At 45.7% G+C, this 20,485-nt stretch overlaps 2 protein-coding genes across 7 annotated transcripts in view; both read left to right on the top strand.

Moving 5' to 3' along the window:
* The first annotated feature begins 1,964 nt into the window (after positions 1-1,964).
* Positions 1,965-9,281, top strand: CDK2AP2 (cyclin dependent kinase 2 associated protein 2). Of its 3 annotated transcripts, none has more exons than XM_063116983.1 (4): positions 1,965-2,476; positions 7,625-7,725; positions 7,823-7,955; positions 8,640-9,281. In XM_063116983.1, the coding sequence occupies exons 1-4, from the start codon at positions 2,374-2,376 to the stop codon at positions 8,705-8,707; spliced, it is 405 nt and encodes a 134-aa protein (XP_062973053.1). In that variant the 5' UTR covers positions 1,965-2,373; the 3' UTR covers positions 8,708-9,281. The 3 variants fall into 3 exon arrangements, with proteins under 3 accessions (XP_062973053.1, XP_062973055.1, XP_062973054.1); XM_063116985.1 differs by having other exon boundaries at positions 2,416-2,472; XM_063116984.1 differs by lacking the exon at positions 1,965-2,476 and adding an exon at positions 5,210-5,370.
* Positions 9,282-13,542: 4,261 nt separating this feature from the next.
* Positions 13,543-20,485, top strand: part of PITPNM1 (phosphatidylinositol transfer protein membrane associated 1) — a 28,439-nt gene continuing 21,496 nt past the window's right edge. The window contains exons 1-5 of one of the 4 annotated variants that reach the window (XM_063116943.1): positions 13,543-13,659; positions 17,587-17,679; positions 17,879-18,093; positions 18,227-18,348; positions 19,240-19,461. In XM_063116943.1, the coding sequence (XP_062973013.1) occupies positions 17,602-17,679; positions 17,879-18,093; positions 18,227-18,348; positions 19,240-19,461 (637 nt within the window). In that variant the 5' untranslated portion in view covers positions 13,543-13,659; positions 17,587-17,601. Of the gene's footprint in view, positions 13,660-14,027; positions 14,129-14,439; positions 15,217-17,586; positions 17,680-17,878; positions 18,094-18,226; positions 18,349-19,239; positions 19,462-20,485 lie in introns of those variants that run through there. The other 3 variants (XM_063116944.1, XM_063116945.1, XM_063116946.1) reach the window with 3 other exon arrangements.

The raw sequence follows: 20,485 nt of genomic DNA, 5'->3' as shown, positions 1-20,485 counted from the left end.
AAGCCTAGTGTCTTTGCAATATTTGATTTATCTACAAATTAAAAAGTAGATCATATTGTAAGCAAATTAATAGACACTCCTACAATAGACTGCTAGAGAACTTTGTTGTGCTTTCTCTCCATCCAAATTTCAAACTGCTGTTTCTTACACAATCCTCAGTAGGTAAATTACCTGTTTAGGAGCCTTTCACTGTAATTAAGAAACATTGAGGATACTTCCAGACAAAGCTTTTAAGGTGCAATTGCCCATCTTCCTTCATAGAATTTTATTGGGAGGTAGACATTTTGTCATCCATGTTTCCTGATTGCTTCTTCATCTTTTTCTTAAGCTAAGAAAGAAAAGGCAAGAAAGAAAAGGCAAGAAAGAAAAGGCAGAATAACTGCATGCCTTCTGATTGTTAACAATAGGGCCCCCTCCATCAGTAACCAATGATCAAGCCATTAAAAAAACTGTTGCTATCTGCAGACCCCATGACCCAAGGCACTAAGCAGCTAAATTCCTCATCCCGCAAATCTATAATTACCCTTAACTATTGTACTGGCCACTTTAAGTATTTTTCTTTTTTTCCTACGGGAAAAGAATGGACACAAATCTTACCACAAATAGCAATTTTCAGAAACTAGTAGAATACTTCAGCTTCCCAGGACAATCTATCATCAACTTTAAAAAGAAATTTCAAAGGAAGATTGGAGCGAAAGACTGTTGAGGTAGAATTCACCAACAGGTTCAATTCTATTATCAGAAGCTTGAATCAGGAAAATATTTTTTTTTATCACACTACATGTGTTAATTGGTTTGCCTAGTGTCAGGATGTCTGGTTACCAGTAACAACTACACTGTAAATGATCACTATTAATAATGTAGTTTTCATTTTCTGCATTTAATTTCCTTCCGACCTAACTGTTTACAATTCTTCTCAACCCTTCCCATCTGTTGTATAAAAACTCTCCATAATACACACAATGTATCTGATGAAGTGGGCTATAGACCACAAAAACGTACAACAATTTTTTTCTTTAAGGTGCCATGAGACAGTTGGTTGTTTTGAGATAGATATATCTTTGTACATTCATTTTTATCCTTCATTTTCAGTCTCATAAAGAGACCAAGGGCCACATGCATCATATTAAAACAATAAGACTATAGAATTATGTGGCACAGCTGTCTGGGGTGGCAAACTATCTGAAGATTCCTACGCATCCTTAGACAGGAAAAAAAAGTCCTACAACTCCCAGCATTCCCCAGCCAGTCATGCTAGCTGAGGAATGCTGGGAGTTGTAGGACTTTTTTCCGGTCTAAAGAGGCATAGGGTTGCCCTCTTAAGACGCTCTCCCAATTCACACATCCAGCTTGGGGAGGAAAACGTACTATTTAGTCTTCCCCCATTTGTTTTTCATAAACAATACAATAACTAACAAAGTGTGTGAGCAATAGTGCAGCAAAACGGTATTTTCACAAGTGACACTAAAAATGCCTTCGAATACCGCATTGCTCCTGAGATAAAGCCAAAGAAAACTGTTTTACATTTATTCAACCCAACATAGATATTTTAACTGGAATCACACGCATGGGAAACGCAAAAAAACCGATTTAAGTGCCACATGAAGGCCTCTAATTCAAACGTTCTGGACAAGAGTTGGCTCCCCACCCCCCAAGAAGAAACACTGGGCCCTTAGGACAAGCGCTTCAAGAGGCCACATGAAGATGTGAAGTAGCAACCCCTCACTGACTCAAGGCACTGGGATGAGGAGGACGCAGAAACGACGGCTGCATCACGGCCGTACGGAGCTAACAACGCGGACACCGGGACGGGAAAGGCTACGACTAGGCCACAGTCGCGCCCTCTCGTCGCTATGGAGACAGACAAGAAGGGTGTAATGCTGCGCAGTGAGGTCACAGGGGGAGGGAGCGGGACACGTAGGCGCGCGGCGAAGGCGTAATCGGCAGCGGCCGCTCGCGGGGCTCAGCTGTGCTCTGAGCGCGAGGCGAAGACGAGGGGAAGGGGGTCGGAGGCGCGCGTGCTCGCTCTCACCAGGGTCAGTCCCCTCGAACAGTGAGCGCGAGGAGAGGGAGAGACAGGGCAGGCAGGCTCGCTCGCTCGAGGGACTGAGCTGTGAAGCGCGTGCGCCTCCTCGGGCGCGAGGAAGAAAAGCCCTCACTTGCCGGGGACCAAGCCGGGGCAGGCAGGAGACGAGAGGAAAGGGGGAGACAGACGCAGCCAATTGGGAGGTGGGACAGAGGGGTCTCCCACCAATCGGGGACGGCGGAGACAAGAAGCCTGCCAGCCAGGGGTGTGCTTGTGGGAGCCTCCCCGCCAATCGGAGCAGCGCGCCAATCGCGGGCTAGCCAGCACCAGAGAGCGCGGAGTCGGGGATGTCCTACAAGCCTATCGCGCCTGCCCCCACCAGCTCCGGAGCCGCCGGCACCAGCAGCAGTAGCAGCAGCGCCAGCCCCGCCCCCGGACCCCCGCCGGTCGGTAAGAGCCAACGTCGGATCATCGCCTTTCTCTTCCCCCAGCCCACCCCGACCCCCATTCCCGACCCCACATCTTCCCTCGGCCGGGCAGAGCGGCGGGGCGGAAGGCTGCGCGGCGGGGTCGCCTGGGCCGTGGCCGCCGCTTGAGGGTTGCCTCCCCTCCTCTCGCCACCTTTCGCTGGGCAGGGCTTTTCCTGGGCCTTCCGCAGCTGCTTGACAATGCAAATGATGCAGGCTTTCCCATCGCAAAAGGAGAGAAGAGGGGGGATGCCTAAGATACACTAAAATAAACCCTGGAGTAATAATATTAATTATATTATAAATAATAATAGATATAAAACTAATGCAAACAGTAGAGATAAGGGTTTCTTGTCACAGTATTTCTATTGTGTTCGGAAACTGCAGCTATTGAAAGCTACCGGAACCCTAGAGAAATTAAAGTTGAACGCCTAGGACAGTCAAGTGGGCTGCAAAGGCGGGGCTGGGTGGGTGGACATAGAATGAATAGGCAAGTTACTTTATAGCCTGCGTATTTTCCCAGAACTAAGTCCCACTATACCCAGTACAGTTGCACCCAGTTGTGCTCCGTATGAATTATACCTGAGAGTGAGCCCCATTGAACTCATTGGGACTTCCTTTGAGGAGAAATGCATAGGATTACGCTGTAAATGCCAGGTGGATTATATTTTGATGGATTAGCAAGTGACAAAAGTATTGCTGAAAAATAAAGAATGGTGACAGAGCAAGTTACTTGGTCTCTCTGTAACTTCTGTTTCTTCCTTTGGGTGGAGTGTCCTATAGCATAAGTGGCAATGGACAGGTGCTTTAGGAAAAAGAGTTTGTTATGGATTTGAACTCCAATCACTTGAAGGGATTGGAGCCACGTATTGAGGCTTCGATTCCTTGTACCAGTTTATTTACATCAGCGTTTGTTCTGGAAGAGTCTGCCTGGGCTTTGCTCAGGGTTTGTCTGACTGCCATATTTGGTAACAGGAAGGGCTTTTTCTCCAGGTTCATTGGCTTGTAACCCTGTTCTTTGTATGTGTTTTGGCATGCTTACAGGAGATTATTTCTGGAGCTACTTGCTGTGCCAACACCTTGCTCTGGTGCACCTCCCCTCCTTTCGGCACACTTAAGACCGGTTTTCCCGACACGAGGCCCTCCAGATGTTTTGCACTACAATCCTCAGCATTCCTAACCATTGGCCATACTGGCTGGGCTGATAGTTGAAGGCCAAAATTGTGTAGGTTTGGAGATGGGGCTTGATGTGTATGACTGCCTTTTGGCAGAAAACTGGAATCTAGGCTCCCTTTTTGTCATGTCCCTTCTTGACATGTCCCTGGTATCTCCAGCGAGAAAGAATATTGAGTAACAGGACTTGCAAAAATCCCTGTCTGAGACCATGGAGAACTGCTGCTAGTCAGAGTAGACATTATTGGGCTACATGTGCCAATGATCTAACTCAGTATAAGGCAGCTTTATATATACTCGTTCATGCAACATGTTATTTGCCTGTCTACCGAGACAAATCTGAGTTAGTCATTCCAGAGAGCTGATAGTTTTGAAAGAAAGGACCATCATGCTTTCAGTTTACAAAAGTTTCTCTTCCTGGTTGTCTGGAAGTGATTCTTATTTGCCACAGCATGGGCAAGAAGTTATTTGTATATCTGAAATCAAACTGCTTCTTCTCTGGTTTTCTTCTCAGAAAGGGGGTGAGAGTGTCAGGCACTCATTATTGGTGTAAAACCATTGGCTGTTTCTCATTCAGAAACCAATTGGTTCGAAAATGCTACATTATTTGCATAATAGCTTTGGACAAGTGTACTAAGGTAACATCTGCAGTGTTGTGTATGATTTTGTTTGCTTTGCAATAACTAAGTGAATCTGTTGCACAAGGGAACACACACAACTAAATGGAGCAGAAAATGTAGGTAGGGCTTTCTAATAACAGAAAGGGTTAGCTTACAATCTCTAATAGCCCAATCTCTGATTCAATGAAGTAATCCTCTTAATAAAGTAGCTGCTGTTCTTCTCTTTCAAGACCTCTCCAAAGTAATTTACTTACTTTCTGTCTCTCTTCCTTTCCCCCCTAAAAATTAACTCCAGATGCTTTACAAACTACATACTTAGACTCTTATTACTGGCATAATAACACCCATTTATTTAGTTAGCTAAGGACTTAGTGTTTGCAAGCTTTCTATTTTTAGAAACGTGTCCTGAGTTGAGTAGCTTTAATAGTTCTTAGCCTGATTTATGTAGTGATGGTGGCATGTGCATATTTGCATGTGTCCATGCATATTTAATTAATGAATAGTATTTATAGGCCACTTTATAATAGAGTTCTGAGGGTGACTCATAACATATAAAGTTAAATGATGGTGGTCTGTTCTACACTGAGGCTCCCATGGATACAATGAGAAATGCAAGATGAAGGTGACAACCAGGAATGATGGGAAGATTCAGATCAATGGAGAACAATGGCAGGTTCTTACTATCTTGTAGAAGTGACTGCTCTTTTCACCCCCTCCCCCCCACCGCATTCTCTCTTCCTGCAAGGAGAGAATAACATAACATTTGTACCTTGAGCTGCAGGAAGTTAAGAAAAAACCGCAAGCTTTTGTGATCATGGCTGCAAGAGTATGGGGGAAGTGGTGTATTTATATGTTGAGTACATTTTTATTGTTCACTCTGCTCTCACTCTTTAAAAAGGAAGCCAGTTGAAGCAAGATCACACCGTATGGATATAATACTAGAATCTAAAGTGAGAGACAAGTTGAAGTGCTAAAGACTAAAGTGAGAGGCAGGTTGGACTGCTTTTTCTTCAGGCCTAACAAAGGGAACTGAGTTATAACACAGATGTTCATGAGCAACTGTTCCATTCCAAGATTGGCAAAAGTGAGTCAGAAATCAGAATAAACTTGAAAGTCTTGACTGCATTCAAATCTAACACCCAAACATAGTATAAATAGCTCTTTTAAACCATGTGTGTGCATGAATTAATTGGCTATTTTTTTTAAAAAAAAAAGCCTTGCATTCATTGCTAATATGCTTTCCCCTTCGCCTGTGTTTGAAAGGAAAGTAGGTCATACACTTAACTCTGTGGCAGCAGTTGAAACAAATATTTAGAAACGATATTTAAAATAGTCTAAATTTTTCCGTTTCTTGTCATTTGCCTCAGTCATCTCTTATGTGTTGGTAGAAGGAACATTAATTATCCTAAACTTTAAGAGTGTTTTGAAAACTTCTGCAAATCAAATTTATTAAGCTCTGACTTATAAACAGATACCCCAATTTTTAACATAATGGCACCTGTTCTTGAGAGAATGCTTCGAACTAAAGACACTTCAGCTTCCTAAATCTTAGATTTCAGTACCCTTTCTTCTTTTATAACTTATGGGCTTAACACTTTTACCCAGCTGACAGCTCTTACTGCAGTGGAGCTAAAAGTGACCATGTGTCCTACCACCACGACATGCCTAAGGTGATATGTGAGACAGTGTTCCACATGGAGGCCCATATCCACAGGCATTCAACTTACATGATTCTCCCTCAAAGTAAAGGGAGTAAGGATTCTAGGTGCACATGCCTCCACATAGCCATAGTGCCTCATACATTAACTTATATATGGGATTGGGGCAACAGGGATGAATGTTCCCTTACCACCTGAAGAGGATCACTGGCCAAGTTAATATGCAAACCAGCCCTATGTTTAATTTAGGTTTTTTTAATCCTCCCTTGTATTTTATGTGTGTTGAGCACAGTGGTTGATAACAGCTGTGAATAGGAATTATAATGGCAGTGGATTGTGGAGTTAAGGTGCTGTAATACATTTGGAATGAAAGTGCATCCAGCACAAATAGGGGAAAGGTACACACTGCATCTCTGATCTAAAGAGAAAAAGCCAGCTATATTCTATGAGGAGCTAGTCCCTATAATAGACAATTGACGTATTTAACAATGTGATTGAAAATACCAGTAGCATTCGATAAAGTTTTGCTTATTTGCAAACATGAAAACGTGGTGCCCTTTCAACCTGTGTATGCAATGCTAACTAGGAAAAAGTTATCTTAAGTAACTTCTTGCTATATAGTAGAATTGGCACAGTTTGACCATTTTAGATCAGAATTGCAAATAAATCCATTAAAGTTGTTGGCCACATGCTCATGCATGCTTTCGTAGTCTTCTGTGATGCATCAGTTGTCTGAAAAGGAAGGCAAACATAAAACTTTTTTTTCCTTCATGGGGAAAAGGTTGTGAAATAGTTCATCTTGTTCTGCAATAGAAATAGGTGATCTAAACCACCAGAAACCAAACCTTCACTGTAATGCAGGGGTGGGCATCATACAGACCACAGGGCACGTTCAACTCCTGCCCCCCACATTTAAAAAATAAACTTGGGGGGAATGTTGTCTGTAGTACTATGGAGCACTAAAAAGGTCCAATTTAGTTTGTTTGTAAGCTAGATTTGACTCTTTTAGGGCTCTGTATTCATTTTTTAGTTACCCCACAGACTGCGGTCTGGGATGAAAATGGCCGCTGGACTGGCAGTAGCTGACCAGCCCTGCCTTAACAGTAAAGATTGTGACAGGCTTCCAGGACTGGCTAACAGGCAGCGTATTGTCATTGATATAAAAGCACCACACCCAGTCCCCTTTCCCCTACTTTTGACTTACAGAACAAGTTGCAACAAAAATAACACTTCTTTTTCCAGCTGTGTGATTTATGCCAATCATATTGCACAAGTGTTCAGAGAAAAGCTAAGATGATTATTTGAGGATTGGGTAGCAATTGTTTGGCCATAGAGAATTCAGAAGGCATATAAATCTAGCACTAACTATATTAGACATGGGCAATTTGTGCCCTTCCAGATGTTTTGGCCTACAACTTCCATCATGTCCCACCATTAGCTGCTGGCTAGGGCTGATGCTTGTAAGCCAAAACATCTGGAGGGCCACAAGTTTCATCACCTTGCAATGTTTCTTAGTCTGCTCCCCAGAAAGTCTTTCAGCTATTACCTCAATTGGCAGTGGCCGTGACTACAATGGGAAGACATGAAAAAATAAACTGTTACCCTTCAGAAGCGCTTCATGGGCACTTGTGTAGCAGATAATCTTGGCTAAAATCCCGTCTCTTTTCCTGTTATTTTCAGCCACGAGTGTCCCATCTCCATCTGGATCTGTCCCTGGAGCTTCTGCCCCCTTCCGACCCCTCTTCAACGATTTTGGGCCCCCATCGATGGGCTACGTGCAGGTGAGTTTCTGCAAAAGAATTGAGGAGAGATCTTGCCAGCTGGTAGGAATAATGGGAGAGGAATGCCCTTCACTTGTTTTCTGCCTTGATCTTGCAGGCTATGAAGCCACCAGGTGCCCAAGGCTCCCAGAGCACATACACAGACTTGCTTTCTGTCATTGAGGAGATGGGCAAGGAAATCCGACCTACCTATGCAGGCAGCAAGAGTGCTATGGAGCGGCTGAAACGAGGTAGGAAATCTCCTCTGAGAGCTAAGTGCCTTCTGGTCATGGCATAGGACAATTTTTTTTAAAAAAAAAGGCATTGCAAGCTTAATTCTTTGTATAATGTTTCTCTGGTGTTGCTCTTCATAGCCAACCATTTATAAATAATTGGTTTGAATATTAAAAGACTAATCAATTTCTTTCTCTCCTACTTCACTTTGGTCTCTAGTAAAAACATTGGTTTGACGTTCTACCCTATCCCAAACTAAAGCCCAAACTCCCAATGTTCCTGTCCAACTGCAGTTTTTGATGCAGATAGTTGCAACACACTGGGAACAGGTGGAACTTGCTGGACTACAATCTCCATACCCAATGGGTATAACCCTTGTTTGCAGTGAAGTGTTGGCCTACCCTAGCTGTCCTTTGTTCTGCCTTCATGTTTGATGCCAGCAAGCACTTTTCTTCCATCTGGAATTTCTGATTTATGCAAATATAGTCATATCTCCATTTTGCCCAATAAAAAGCTACTTCATACAACATATTTTCCCCCTGTGTGGATGGCACTTCAGGGTAGCAAAGCATGCGCATGTGGTGACATGCACCAATGTGAGAAATGCTGCACATATGAACCTTGGCAAGCAGTGGTCTGCTAGGTTGGTAGTTTGAAACTGATTATTCAGTATGTCTAAGTCTTGTGTCTTTCCTTCACAGGGATTATTCATGCCCGGGCGCTGGTAAGAGAGTGTCTGGCAGAGACAGAACGCAATGCCCGTACGTAACAGTCGCTTCCTCCTGGCACTACCCCTGGAGGATCCTGGAAATTCCTGGCAAATCAGCATTTTGGAATCTGGAGATTTCCACCCCGCCCCTTCAAATTTTTTTCACCAATCAGTGTCTCAAGGCCTAGAACTGCAATCGCTTTCAAAGACCTTTATACCAATTGGCAACTAAGAATCTGAAACTTCTTCTGCTACATCACAGAACTTCCCACCAATTGGCACTCTGGGAGTAGGTGCAGAAAGAGTTCACTGCACACACCTTCTGGTCAACCACTGAGAATAATGGCTGGTAGCAAATCCTATGTGTTTATAAAATGTGTGGGATTTTTTATATAAATAAAAGGAAAGGTTTGGAATTTGGATGATCCCTTCTTCACTGTGGTTTTCTAATTTTTTTTTCATGTGCTGGTGTAGGAATATTCTCTTCCTCACTAAGACATTGAGGGCCTGTATTGCGAGATGTGCTTCCTTAGTAAAGCAGCATGCAGCCCTCCCTGACTATTGTAACAAAAGCCTTAGCCAGCTGTCTCTGAGCCTGTATTGGAAAACTTGTAATAAAATATTTCTACTCATATGTGATCTGCCTTAGCTGTCATTACTGTGTCAGGAGTTGGCAGTATATCTATGTTAAAAGGCTATATCTCTAATGCTGTTCTGTAAAGAACTGGGTAGTGGTTTCCCCAAACACTCACCCCTTCCATTTTTGTTGGGGTTTGGGGATTTTATTGTTAAATAATTTATTCTACTTGCTGCTTTTAGATGTGGAATACCAAGCGAGATTATTTTGAAACGTCATTAGAGGCCTAAACACATGAGCTTGGTTTAACTTGGTACTCAGTACCATCATCTCAGAAGAGATGATCTCAAAAACAGAAATAAAAACTTGCTATATGTTACAACCTTATACCCAGTTTCCTGGGAATAAGCCCCATTGAACTCGTTGGCACTTATTTCTGAATAAACATGTAATAGGTTTGCATTGTTAGCATCTCAATATAAATTTGCCTCTTTAAATGCTCTTGTTAAAATGCTACTGTGTTACAGGGATAGGATATGTCTCTTAGGGCAAATCTAGATGCTATTAGTCAAGCATGGGATTCCTAATCCCATGTTTGCCTCTGAAAACAGAAATGGTGGAAATTTAACCCTTCCATCACCATGTTTTTTGTTTTTGTTAAAGCCTCAGCAGTTTAAAGATACTGAGCCTAGCTGGAGGAACAGAGGGCCTGGAGTAATGGGTTGTAGGGGAGTCTGTCAGTGAAGGGTGTATTAAGCACTCTTCCCATCTGCAAGTGTCCTGCCTTTGCATTAGGGTTGGAAGGCAAACATGTTGACGCCTACTAGAGAAAAACTTCCAATCTCAGAGGCTTCTGAGTATCTTATGTCTTGCAAGACTACTTCCAGCAAGTCAGGAACAATGATGGAGGCAATTTTTGCCCCTCTGTCCACTTTAAAAAACCTTTTTCCTCTCAATGGGCCTTCGATCCCATCTAGAGAAGGCATGCTGCCAGAGCTGGAGAGATCATAGGGATTTTCTTATCCAGGCTTCTCCCCTCCTTGCCCATTGGAAGCCCCCCTTTTTGACCCCTACATTGTCCTCTGAGGTTGCAGAAAGCAGGCACCATTTTTCATACCCATTTTCTGTGCCCCTCCTGAATTTGTAGCAGATTCAAAGGAGAATTGAACAGTTCTACAGGCCCCAGGATACTCTCCATTGACTATAAGAGCTTCAGCTATTGGGCGGTATAAACATGTAATAAATAAATAAACACAAGGAGAACACCCTTAGAAAATGGGTGTTTGGCAATGGAAGGCTACTAACAATTCCTTCTGGGTGTGCCCGAAAATGAGATAAGAATGGCGTGTTCCTGAGGAATGCCTGATCTGACATCCTGGAAAGGTGGTGTGGGGGAGGAATAATACTCCTAAGCTACTTTGGCTAAACATTCTCACCTTCCTTTTACTCAAGACTTCCTAGGCATTTCGAAAATAGATGTAGTGTAGCGCATCTGGGCAAAAGTAATTGCTCATTCACACACACACATATACATACATATATATATATATATATTAAAAATAGCATGGTATGAGACTTGTGTCAACTATTTCACCAAAAAAGTTGTTTTTGAAACCTAATCATTATGACCCTACTTTGGAAGTAAGCTCTTCAGATCAATTATGCTTACTTCCAGGTAAAGGTATTTAAGACTGGGGTCTGAGAACTTAAGTGAGTACAGTTTCCACTTGAGTTTACAGCAATAAACAAGCTATTAAATGTGGCCCTTTGAAATGTTTGTCCTCTCAAGAACTTGTCCATTTATAGTATGAGTGGTAACTCCTCGCTACATTTCCTGAAAAGATGCAGACTAGGGGTGTCAAATAAAGTTGAATTTCTTCATGGTTTTGAAAATGGTTGGGGGGGGGGGGTTTGATAGCAGGAATTGGCAACATGTGGCCTGCCTGATGAAGTTGGACTGCAACTCCCATCAGCCCTAGTCAGAATAGCCAATAGTGAGCAATGATGGGAGTGGTAGTCCAGTAACATCTGGAGGGTCACAAATTGCCCTCCTGTTTTTAGAGACTTTCATGTGCTCATTACAACCACAGATTGATAAATGCCTTTCTGCATGGTCAAAGTATGGTCCATACTTTTACATGTTTTCCTTCAATGACAATTGCAGCACCATATCCTGTCTGCACATAAAAAAAACTTGAGGTAATTGTGCTACGATAACCTGTGTGTGTGTTTAAAGTCTGACTAGATATTACTTCTAATTTAGGAGAACACACAGCTTCTGTGCAACCTTAGACAATTAAAAAAAAAACCTCTCCACTTCTCAAGGTTGCTCTTTTCACTATTTCTGACACATGGATCCTTAAAGAAACAGATCTAAATTTACTTGGGAAAAAGACCTAATGAACTCAGTAAAGTTTACTTCTGAGTAAATATGCTGAAGATTAGACTAATCTTTCTTGAGTAGCTACGTTGAGTGAAAGCAGTGTTTTGAACGCAAATGCAATAGATACAAGGACATCTATGAGGGCTGTATGTCAATATATCCCTTTGGAAATTGCAACTTTGTACTTCTGCGGGGCCACAGTCCAAGGGCACAGAGCCTGAAAAGGCTGGTAAATCAGACCTTGCTTATTAACTGTAAGCATCTTTGTTCTGTGAATGAGTTTACTATTCAATGAGCTGCCAAATACGAATTTGGAGTGTAACTGCTGTAGTTCTGGTGTCTGCTGAAGGGGAATTAAGTACAGATTAAAATAATAATACTCCATGGTGCCCAACAAGAGGAAGCTGAACATGAAGAATATTGCCTTGTATTTAAAAAAGTTTTGCAAAGAATGGTGTACTTAAAAGTGAAAAATATGGCAATATATTGTATTGCGGCTGTCCCTGCATTGGTGATGCACACAGTACCCAGAAATGAGTGTTGTTGGGCATGGACCCCCTCCCGCAACTGGGTGCCCTGCACATGTGACCATGCTGGCCAGAGATGATGGGAATTGTAGTCATAAGACATCTGGGGAGCACTAGGTTGGAGGAGGCTTTTTGAATGAGGGTACTTTGTTTATACTTTGATAGTTATGTAAACATTTGTTTTGCCCATACACAACTACATGTTGTAAAAACAACCCACAACCCTCTACAGACTAATACTACAATTAATATTTAAAGATTTGTGTTAATCTCTCATTTCATACCGGTGGAGACATTTCCTGCATTCAGTGAGATGAAGAGATGCTGTGGTTCTAAGCAGGGGTGGGGAGAGATGCTTCATTAGAGGAATTAAAGAGGTCATAATGAGCTGCATCTCAGGCACCAAGGGGCGGTCTATTCCCGACCTGTCTTTTGCTTTTGTCTTTTTAAGATTTGAAACACACACGTCCGTCTTTGGGGGATTTTTGTTCTCTGGATTTCCTTAGGCCCCGCAACAGCTCCCCATTCCTTTTCAGTTATTGATGTCACTGGCACCTGACGTCATTGGCGTTTCCCGGGTAATGAACTGTGATGTCACAGAGGAGGGGCGGGGCAGAGAGCGAGCGAGCGCGGGCAGGGCACGGAAGCTCGCAGACTTCGCAAGCTCGGGGTCGCAGTTTCTATGGCAACCTAAGCCTGTGCTAAAAAAAGCCGGGCCGGGCTGGTGGGAGGCCTCCTGCTCTCCACGGGTCTCGAATCCAAACGAGCCCCCCTCCCCGAGGTTCGGGATCCTGCTGACCGTAATCTCTCCCAGCTCTAGTGCTTGCATGCTGCTGCCTGGCAGAGCCCAGCCAGCTCCTTGAATTGCAAACCCCGAAAGCTTTTCTGCCGCAACGTCTCCCCTTCTTTAGTTGTGTGTGCGCCAAAAGGGGGTGGGCCAATAATAAACGTGGGTTCCCCCACTCCCGTCCTCGCCCATTTTACCCCCAAAGAACACGGGAGGATCCCCACAACGAAAAGAAGCAACGAGCAACTTCGTCGCCTCCCCCCGCCCCCGTTTCCCTCGCCACCTGGCACACAGAGCCTCGTCTTCCTGCCCCCCTTTCCTCCGTGCCCCCACCTCTGCACTCCTTCACACAAACCGCGTTTCCTCGCCTTGCCTGATCCCCTCCCAGTCACGCTCTCTCTCCTCCCCCCCCCCTCCCCGCAAGGACTGCGAGACTGCGGCTGAGCGCGCTTTTCTGCTGCGGTGACGCGGGAGGCGACGGCCCGGCTCGGTTTGCCTGTCACTGGCGGGAGGACCCCCCCCTCAGCCGCCCCCCGCTTATTCCCCCAGACCATGGTCCCGTCGCCACCACAGGAGCCGAGCCCTGGCAGCGCCCGGGTAGCCCAGGGCAGTGAGAGGGCGGGCGCAGGGAGGACTCCGTGAGGCCGGAGGTCCCTGCTGCTCCACCGTCTGCCCGCCCCCCTCCCCGTCGTAGCATACCACTGCTTACACCACCGGCATCCCTCCATCGAGCCACAGGTCTGGGCCCGGGAGGGGTGGCTGCGGGCGGGGATTCGCGTGCACGCAAAGCCGTGGGGCTGGGAGAGAACCGGGGAAGGCACGCGCTGCTGCAGGGACTCGCTGGGTGGGAAGGTGCCGAGTGGGGCAGGGAAGTTGGAGGTCAGAAACAGGGTGGAAGGGGAGAGCTGTGCCTGCTTGGGCTGCAACGTAGGGGGCGAAGATGAAAGGGGCGTAGCAAGGCAGGGCGAGAGGTGGGATGTGGGGAAGAAAAGGAGGAGATGGAGCGCCGCCAAGAGGGTGGGTTGCTTGCCTTCTGGGCCCCTGAAAGTGAAACCATGTGGCCCAGCCCGCCTCCCGCTTGTTTTCTCCGCCTTCTAAAGCCCGTGTTGCTTGGGAGGGGGATCTTGTGCCCGCCACTGACACCCCCACCCCTGCTCCCTCATTGCCTGAGGGCGCCATTCTCCAATATTGCTGTGCGACAGTAACGGTAAACTGGGGAGCTCTCACCTGAACGTGTGGAAAAACCATTGAGTCAAGGCATGTGGTGGTGTTGACAGCAGCACCGGTGCTCCCTCGCCTCAAGTCTCCCTGATGAGTTCGTGGGCGTTGTCGAGGCTTGGTTTGTACTGGTTGTAGTGTTTAGTTGGATCTTGTTGCCTTGATGCCTGGCCTTAACTTGAACTTTGGCGAGGACGGGTGTTTTTGAGCCGCTTGAGTAGCTTGCTTTGTCAGTCGGGTTGCCTTCGCCTTTTTTGGGCTGAGCTCTGGCGTCTTTAATGGGCACACAACAGGCATAAATTCAACAGCTAAAGCGTTCCCAAACATGGAGGTGTAGTATAAGTGTAAACTGCACCTGCTGATTTGGTCTGTTCTGTGGCTGCTAAAGGCGCACGAGGTGATGGGGGAGGGGGTCGATAGCGATACTTTTTGCCAGGCCTTGATGAGTGCATTAGGCGGGGGTAAACTCAAGAGTTGTTTCTTGAGGTAAGTATGTTTTGTGAGCTGTATCTTTGCTTCCTTTTTCCATTTAAAAAGGCAAATATGGAATTGGGGATAAATGCGCAAGAAGCAAATAAAAGTACATAGCATTTGGGTTAAATATTGACGTCCCTGCAATATAAACACCATTCCTGGGTGTGTGTATACTCAGAAGTATGCCCCATTCCTCGCTAGTAAGTGTGCTTACGTATGCAGTTGCACAGTCCAATCCTGTGCAAGTTTATTAGGTGTGTTTAGGATTAAACCTTGAATGTATGCCATCCTGTCCCCTGTACCAACTTGCTAATGCCCACGTAATTACTGACAATTATTAGGTTTGAATGAATGAGAGCACGTTCCCAAATAGTGTGTGTGTGTGTTTAAATGGGTAGTTGAGGCTGGAGGAAGACGGCTTGCTAGAGATAACATGAAGTATGTTAAATGCGTAGTTGGCTGACTGTGTTGTGGCTAAGACATGGGAATGTTTGGACATGAAGTTGTTACTGCTGGATGTGGCTTTATAAGGGAGTGAAATTCTGGAGTAGTCTCCCTGGTACATCCATGGGAACAACTGAACTTCATTCATGTTAAACATGAGTAGGTTTATTCAGGTTTTTTTTTTTATGCAACCTTTAATCCTGTGACTCAGACAGGATATTTTCCCCCCATTGATTTTCTTTTGCCCCACCGCTGGAGATGAGAATATTGTGCGGAATGAGCATGAAGACGTGTCTCCTGTGATTCTTCAGTTGAAGAATTTTGTTTTCAAGCTCAGAATCTTAAAATGATCAGCATGTTTGAACTAAGGAGCAAGTTTTCCCACAAATATTGATTGGTTGAGAACTCAGAGCAGGGTGCCTGGTGTGGAGTAATGTCATCTCCACAGGTAGTGAGTAGCACAATCAACTTGACTGCTTGAGCTACCTACGTATGTTCTCCTAAACCTGTCCTTTCCTACAGGTATCTCTGGTGATGGTACATCTTGCTGACTACTGCTTTAAAGCCTGTGCTGCATTATTTTGAATATGGTGGGCTGTTAACCTCTTTTAGCACAGTGTTTTCCAGACAGAATGTAGAGTGCAAGGATTTGTGGTGTAGCAATTTTAAAAGTGAGAGCTGTGAGTCCAACACCTGTTCTTGCAACCTCAATCCTCTATACATGAGGATAATAATGCTGGCTGACTTCACAGGGCTGTTGTATGGATTATTGAGATAATATATGTGAAGTTCTTCGAATGCTTGAAATGTGCTCCATAAAGGCTTATATTAAACTGAGAGTTGGTGTGGAGTGCAAGGGCCAAGAGGCAGAGGAGTGAGTGTGTGAGAGGGGGGGGCAGGGGTGTAAATGAGAATAGTCCACTGCTGGGGTTGCAAACTTTCTTCCTGGCTGGACTTTTGTGCCTTTAACAACTCCATGATGGGCAGAGATTCAGTAGCTGTCCTCATCATTGTGACTTCTTGCTAGGCATAGCTAAGCCAGTTCAATTCCTGCTTGTTATATAGCTGTAAAATATAGGAAGAGATGGAAAGATGGTGACTCATGTCTTCAGAAAGTTTGATTATAATGTGCTTCAAGCAAAGAACTGGAAGGGCAAGGGGTGGGATAGCCAAAGCTATTGTTGACGCAAACCTAGGCTGACCATATGAAAAGGAGGACAGGGCTCCTGTATCTTTAACAGCTGCATTGAAAAGGGAATTTCAGCAGCTGTTATTTGTATATATGGAGAACCTGGTGAAATTTCCTCTTCATCACAACAGTTAAAGCTGCAGGTGCCCTGTCCTCTTCTAAATCTGGTCACTCTAGTATAGCTCCTGCACTTTTACTGTTGTGATAAAGAGGGAATTTCACCAGGTTCTCCATATATACAAATGACACCTGCTGAAATTCCCTTTTCTGTGCAACTGTTAAAGATACAGGAGCCCTGTCCTCCTTTTCATAGGGTCACCCTATGCAAACCAGCCTCCCCCTCCCACCAACCTTGTGCCCTCCAGATGTTTTGGACTTCAACTTCCATCATTTATAGCCAGTATGGCCAGTGGTCAGGAATGCTGGGAGTTGTAGTCCAAAGAGCCTTGAGGGCATCAGGTTGGGGACGGCCAGCATAAACTGACAGCATTGCCTTATGTATGTTTACCTGGAAGGCTTACTCCGTAATAAGCATGTTAGGATTGAAGCCTTACTTTGGTATGGTGCGTTCATTGCTTGAGCAGCTCCAATGCTCCGTGGGAAGGTGAAATAACCTCACTTGAGGTTTGGTGAGCAATAGCAAATTGAAACTTGCTGGTAAATGATGGGGGGCAAATGCAAGTATAAAGGGGGCTACATAGATAGTTGATCTGCTGTGCAAGCAGCTGAGAGGATGAAGCAAGGAGTAGAGGCATAGAATGTCAAAATGGTGCTGCTCCCCCTGCATTTCCCTTTCGATAAGTTGAAACTCCCTAGCCGCACATTAGCCTACAGTTGCTATGGAAACCTACCCAGTGGGTTGTATTTTGAAATAAGGTCAGCTGGGGATTTCTTTACAGCTTCTCTTCTGAGGAAGTGAGAACAAGGTTCAAGATGCCACCTTTAGCCAGAGAATCCTTATCACCACCCAGATGTATATAGTCATTTGTTTCAACACATGTCTGTTTCCTGTCAGTGAGGCTAAACTGGAAACAAAACAAAAACAAAAAACAGCAGTCTGAGTGATGCCAGAAATCAGTCAGTCGGTCCAGTGAAAAGTCAATTATTGCTATAGTGTGGGGGTCAAAATGCCCTCTGCAAGGGAATGTGAAGCCTCTGGTGGAAGTTATAGTGGATACTTATTGTGCAAATCACAGGTATCTTCAGCTGCCTTAATCCCTTCTTTGCCATTGAACCGTGCCTTCTCTGTATCTCTGCAAGTGCATAATGGCCACTTGCATAGATATCCTGCCTCTTTCTTGGCTACACACTTTTATCCCCTATTTTATTTTAACTCGCAGGGCCTGACTGTCAAAATGCTGATCAAGGAATATCACATCCTGCTGCCCATGAGCCTGACAGAGTACCAGGTGGCCCAGCTGTACATGATCCAGGTAACATCAGTGCTGAATGAGATGGAATACAAAGAGCAAACCTGACGGGAGTGTGTGGCAAGACAGAGCCCTGTGATCGACAGGGGTGGTGGGGTCAGAAACTGAGCAGGGATGAGGGAGGCAAGAGTGTGAGCAGGCTCAAAGGGGGAGAGGTGTTGTGGGGCACAGGCTGAGCAGGACTGGCTCTCCTGCTCTCCAGAAGAAAAGCCGAGAGGAGTCGAGTGGCGAGGGCAGTGGGGTTGAGATCCTGTCCAACCGGCCCTACAGCGATGGCCCAGGCGGGAGCGGTCAGTATACACACAAGATCTACCACGTGGGCTCTCACATCCCCAGCTGGTTCCGTGCCCTCCTACCCAAGGCAGCTCTGCAGGTGGAAGAAGAGTCTTGGAATGCCTATCCTTACACACGCACCAGGTAAAGGGGAGGCATCTTGGGAGCGGGAAAAGCGAGTGCTGAGAAGAGGGTGGCTATCCTGGTGGGAGGGTGGGTTTCTGACTGCAAGCTGGGTGGGGGCAGGGCTGTCAGATTCACCCCCTTTCCCCTACAGATACACCTGCCCCTTTGTGGAGAAATTTTCTATTGAGATTGAGACCTATTACCGTCCGGATGCTGGGAAACAGAACAATATCTTCAACCTAAGTGCTGTGGAGCGCAGGCAAAGGATTCTGGGTAAGTATTCCAAGCCCCTTTGGGTAATACAGAATGTTGTAGGATGTGTTCATATGGATGTGCGAAGGGTGGGAGAGGCTAATGAGGCTAATATCTGATGGCACTTTGGGGACAGATGTAAGCTGACAGTGTATGTTTGCGGTCACCCATCTAGTTCATGGCTCCTGTTGTGCCTTTCTTGTAAAGCAGAGGTGCAGGACTTCAGGCACAGGGGTGAAATCTGGTCCTTCTGAGGTCTCACTTCAGCCCTCTGGAGGTCCCCTAGTAGCCACATGCTCTTTCCCCGGCCCCAATCACCAATTGTTTGCTTTGGCATGTTCCCCACCCCCTCCGCCCCATTCTAAAAGGTTGGGATGCCTCTCCCAAGGCTTAGTTACTGGCAGTAAGACCTCTAAGCTGAAATATGCTCAGCACCAGAATGCGGCCCCTGAGAGCTTCTCCAAAATGGAATTCAGCCATCTGGCTGATGGAGGTTAAGCACCCCTGTTGTAGGGTATTCGAATCTAGATGGCTAGCTACACATGGGGAAAGCCCTGCGGTGGCTGTGGATCTGTGCCCCATTGGTTAGATGATGCAGGCGCAGCTTCACAGCCACTGCAGGGCTTCCCCACGATGCTCTGCTTTGAAAAAGTCGGGGATTTACCCTGACTTTTTCGAAGGGAGCGACGTCAACACAGCACCACCGCTGTGTAACATCACTCTGCGGCTGCTGGTAAGAGAGAGGGGAAGTGGTCTTTATGGAAGGAACAAAGGAATGTCTTTGCTGGGGCTTTGAGCAAACTCTGTGACATGGAAGGGCAGGGCAGCCAGAGAATCTGAAGAAAGGCTCTCTTGTTTCCAATGGAAGCAGGTACTTGCTTCCCATTCAACTTCCATTCCACTTATCCACAGACACCATAGACATTGTGCGGGACCCCATCTCACCTGGCGAGTACAAGGTGGAGGAAGATCCACGGCTTTACTACTCAGTCAAGACAGGACGTGGACCTCTGGGCGATGACTGGCTGGAGAATGCAGCTGCCGGACCTTTCATGTGTGCTTACAAGCTTTGTAAGGTGGAGTTCCGCTACTGGGGCATGCAGTCCAAGATTGAACAGTTCATCCATGATGTAGGTGAGCATGTGGGGGACGTCTTCCACCTTTCTATCCGTTGCAGTCCTTCTCCGCCAAGCAAGTGGCTTTAGGCTAGGGAAATGGGCTAGTTCCTGCTACACTGTGGTTCCAGCCCGTGGAACGGCTTTATATCCTCCAGTGCCGGCAGAGTCAGGGTGCCTGTTTTCTCATGGTGTCAGCATTTATGCACTCCTCCTCTGCTGAATGTCCTCTTTCTGTTCACACTTTGTCAAGGCTATTTTGGTGTGAAATGAAACTTAATGACTGCCCAAAGATCCAGCAGCAGCTCCAAGTATCCCTTGGGGAAACTGCATTAAAGGAACAAACTAGGGCGGTACCCGTATTCAACCAATTTTTTTCTGGCTTTTAAAAAAATAACTGGGTTGCCTGTGCCTTTTAAGGGCAGAGGCATCCATATTTCTCTGCTGGTCACCAGGGACAGCCCTGACACATCAACATGTTTATTTAGGAGCCACAGTCCATGAACAAATGGCAGCTGTGGGTGTAATTCCAGTGATCTTTGGAGCCTGTGGGATGGTGGACACCCATCACTGACGCTGCGCAAGTCCAGCTCTGCCAAACCTCTGCAGCTAGTCTCGAGATCTGGCTGCAAGGGCAGGACAAGTGCCAAGAGAGGTTCTAATTTGTGAGCTGTTTGGCCCATGGAGTGCACTTCCTGACACTGTGGTTTTCCAGGGGTTGTGACCCCAGAAGTGTTGGGGAAAGCTGGGATGCAGTGGGAGAGGCAGTGAGAAAGAGAGAGATAAAGAGACCCATGCTGAGGAAAGAGGGACTGCTGCCAGCAGCACAGTTAAAGTCAGGAAACATGGCAGGACAGCGGCAACATGAAATAATGGTCGGCTAGTATCCCCAGCCATGATTTGTGGATGCTTGTTTAGGGCAAATTACATGAAATGTCAGATGCTAAAATCTCATCCAAACTATGTGTGCGGATAAAGGGAAGTTGTTAGTAACAAATTAAGAATAGAACCTGTCCTTTCAAAAAGGTATGTGTAAATACAGT

The sequence above is a fragment of the Elgaria multicarinata genome, chromosome 2 (assembly GCF_023053635.1).
Source record: "Elgaria multicarinata webbii isolate HBS135686 ecotype San Diego chromosome 2, rElgMul1.1.pri, whole genome shotgun sequence".
Classification (NCBI taxonomy): domain Eukaryota; kingdom Metazoa; phylum Chordata; class Lepidosauria; order Squamata; family Anguidae; genus Elgaria; species Elgaria multicarinata.
This window is presented reverse-complemented; position numbering and strand designations above follow the sequence as displayed.

Bases quoted from the DNA above. Each gene is read 5' to 3' on its own strand.
- CDK2AP2 (XM_063116983.1), top strand. From the start codon at position 2,374: ATGTCCTACAAGCCTATCGCGCCTGCCCCCACCAGCTCCGGAGCCGCC. The intron at 2,477-7,624 runs GTAAGAGCCAAC...TGTTATTTTCAG, and splicing joins CCCCGGACCCCCGCCGGTCG to CCACGAGTGTCCCATCTCCA. The intron at 7,956-8,639 runs GTAGGAAATCTC...TTTCCTTCACAG, and splicing joins TATGGAGCGGCTGAAACGAG to GGATTATTCATGCCCGGGCG.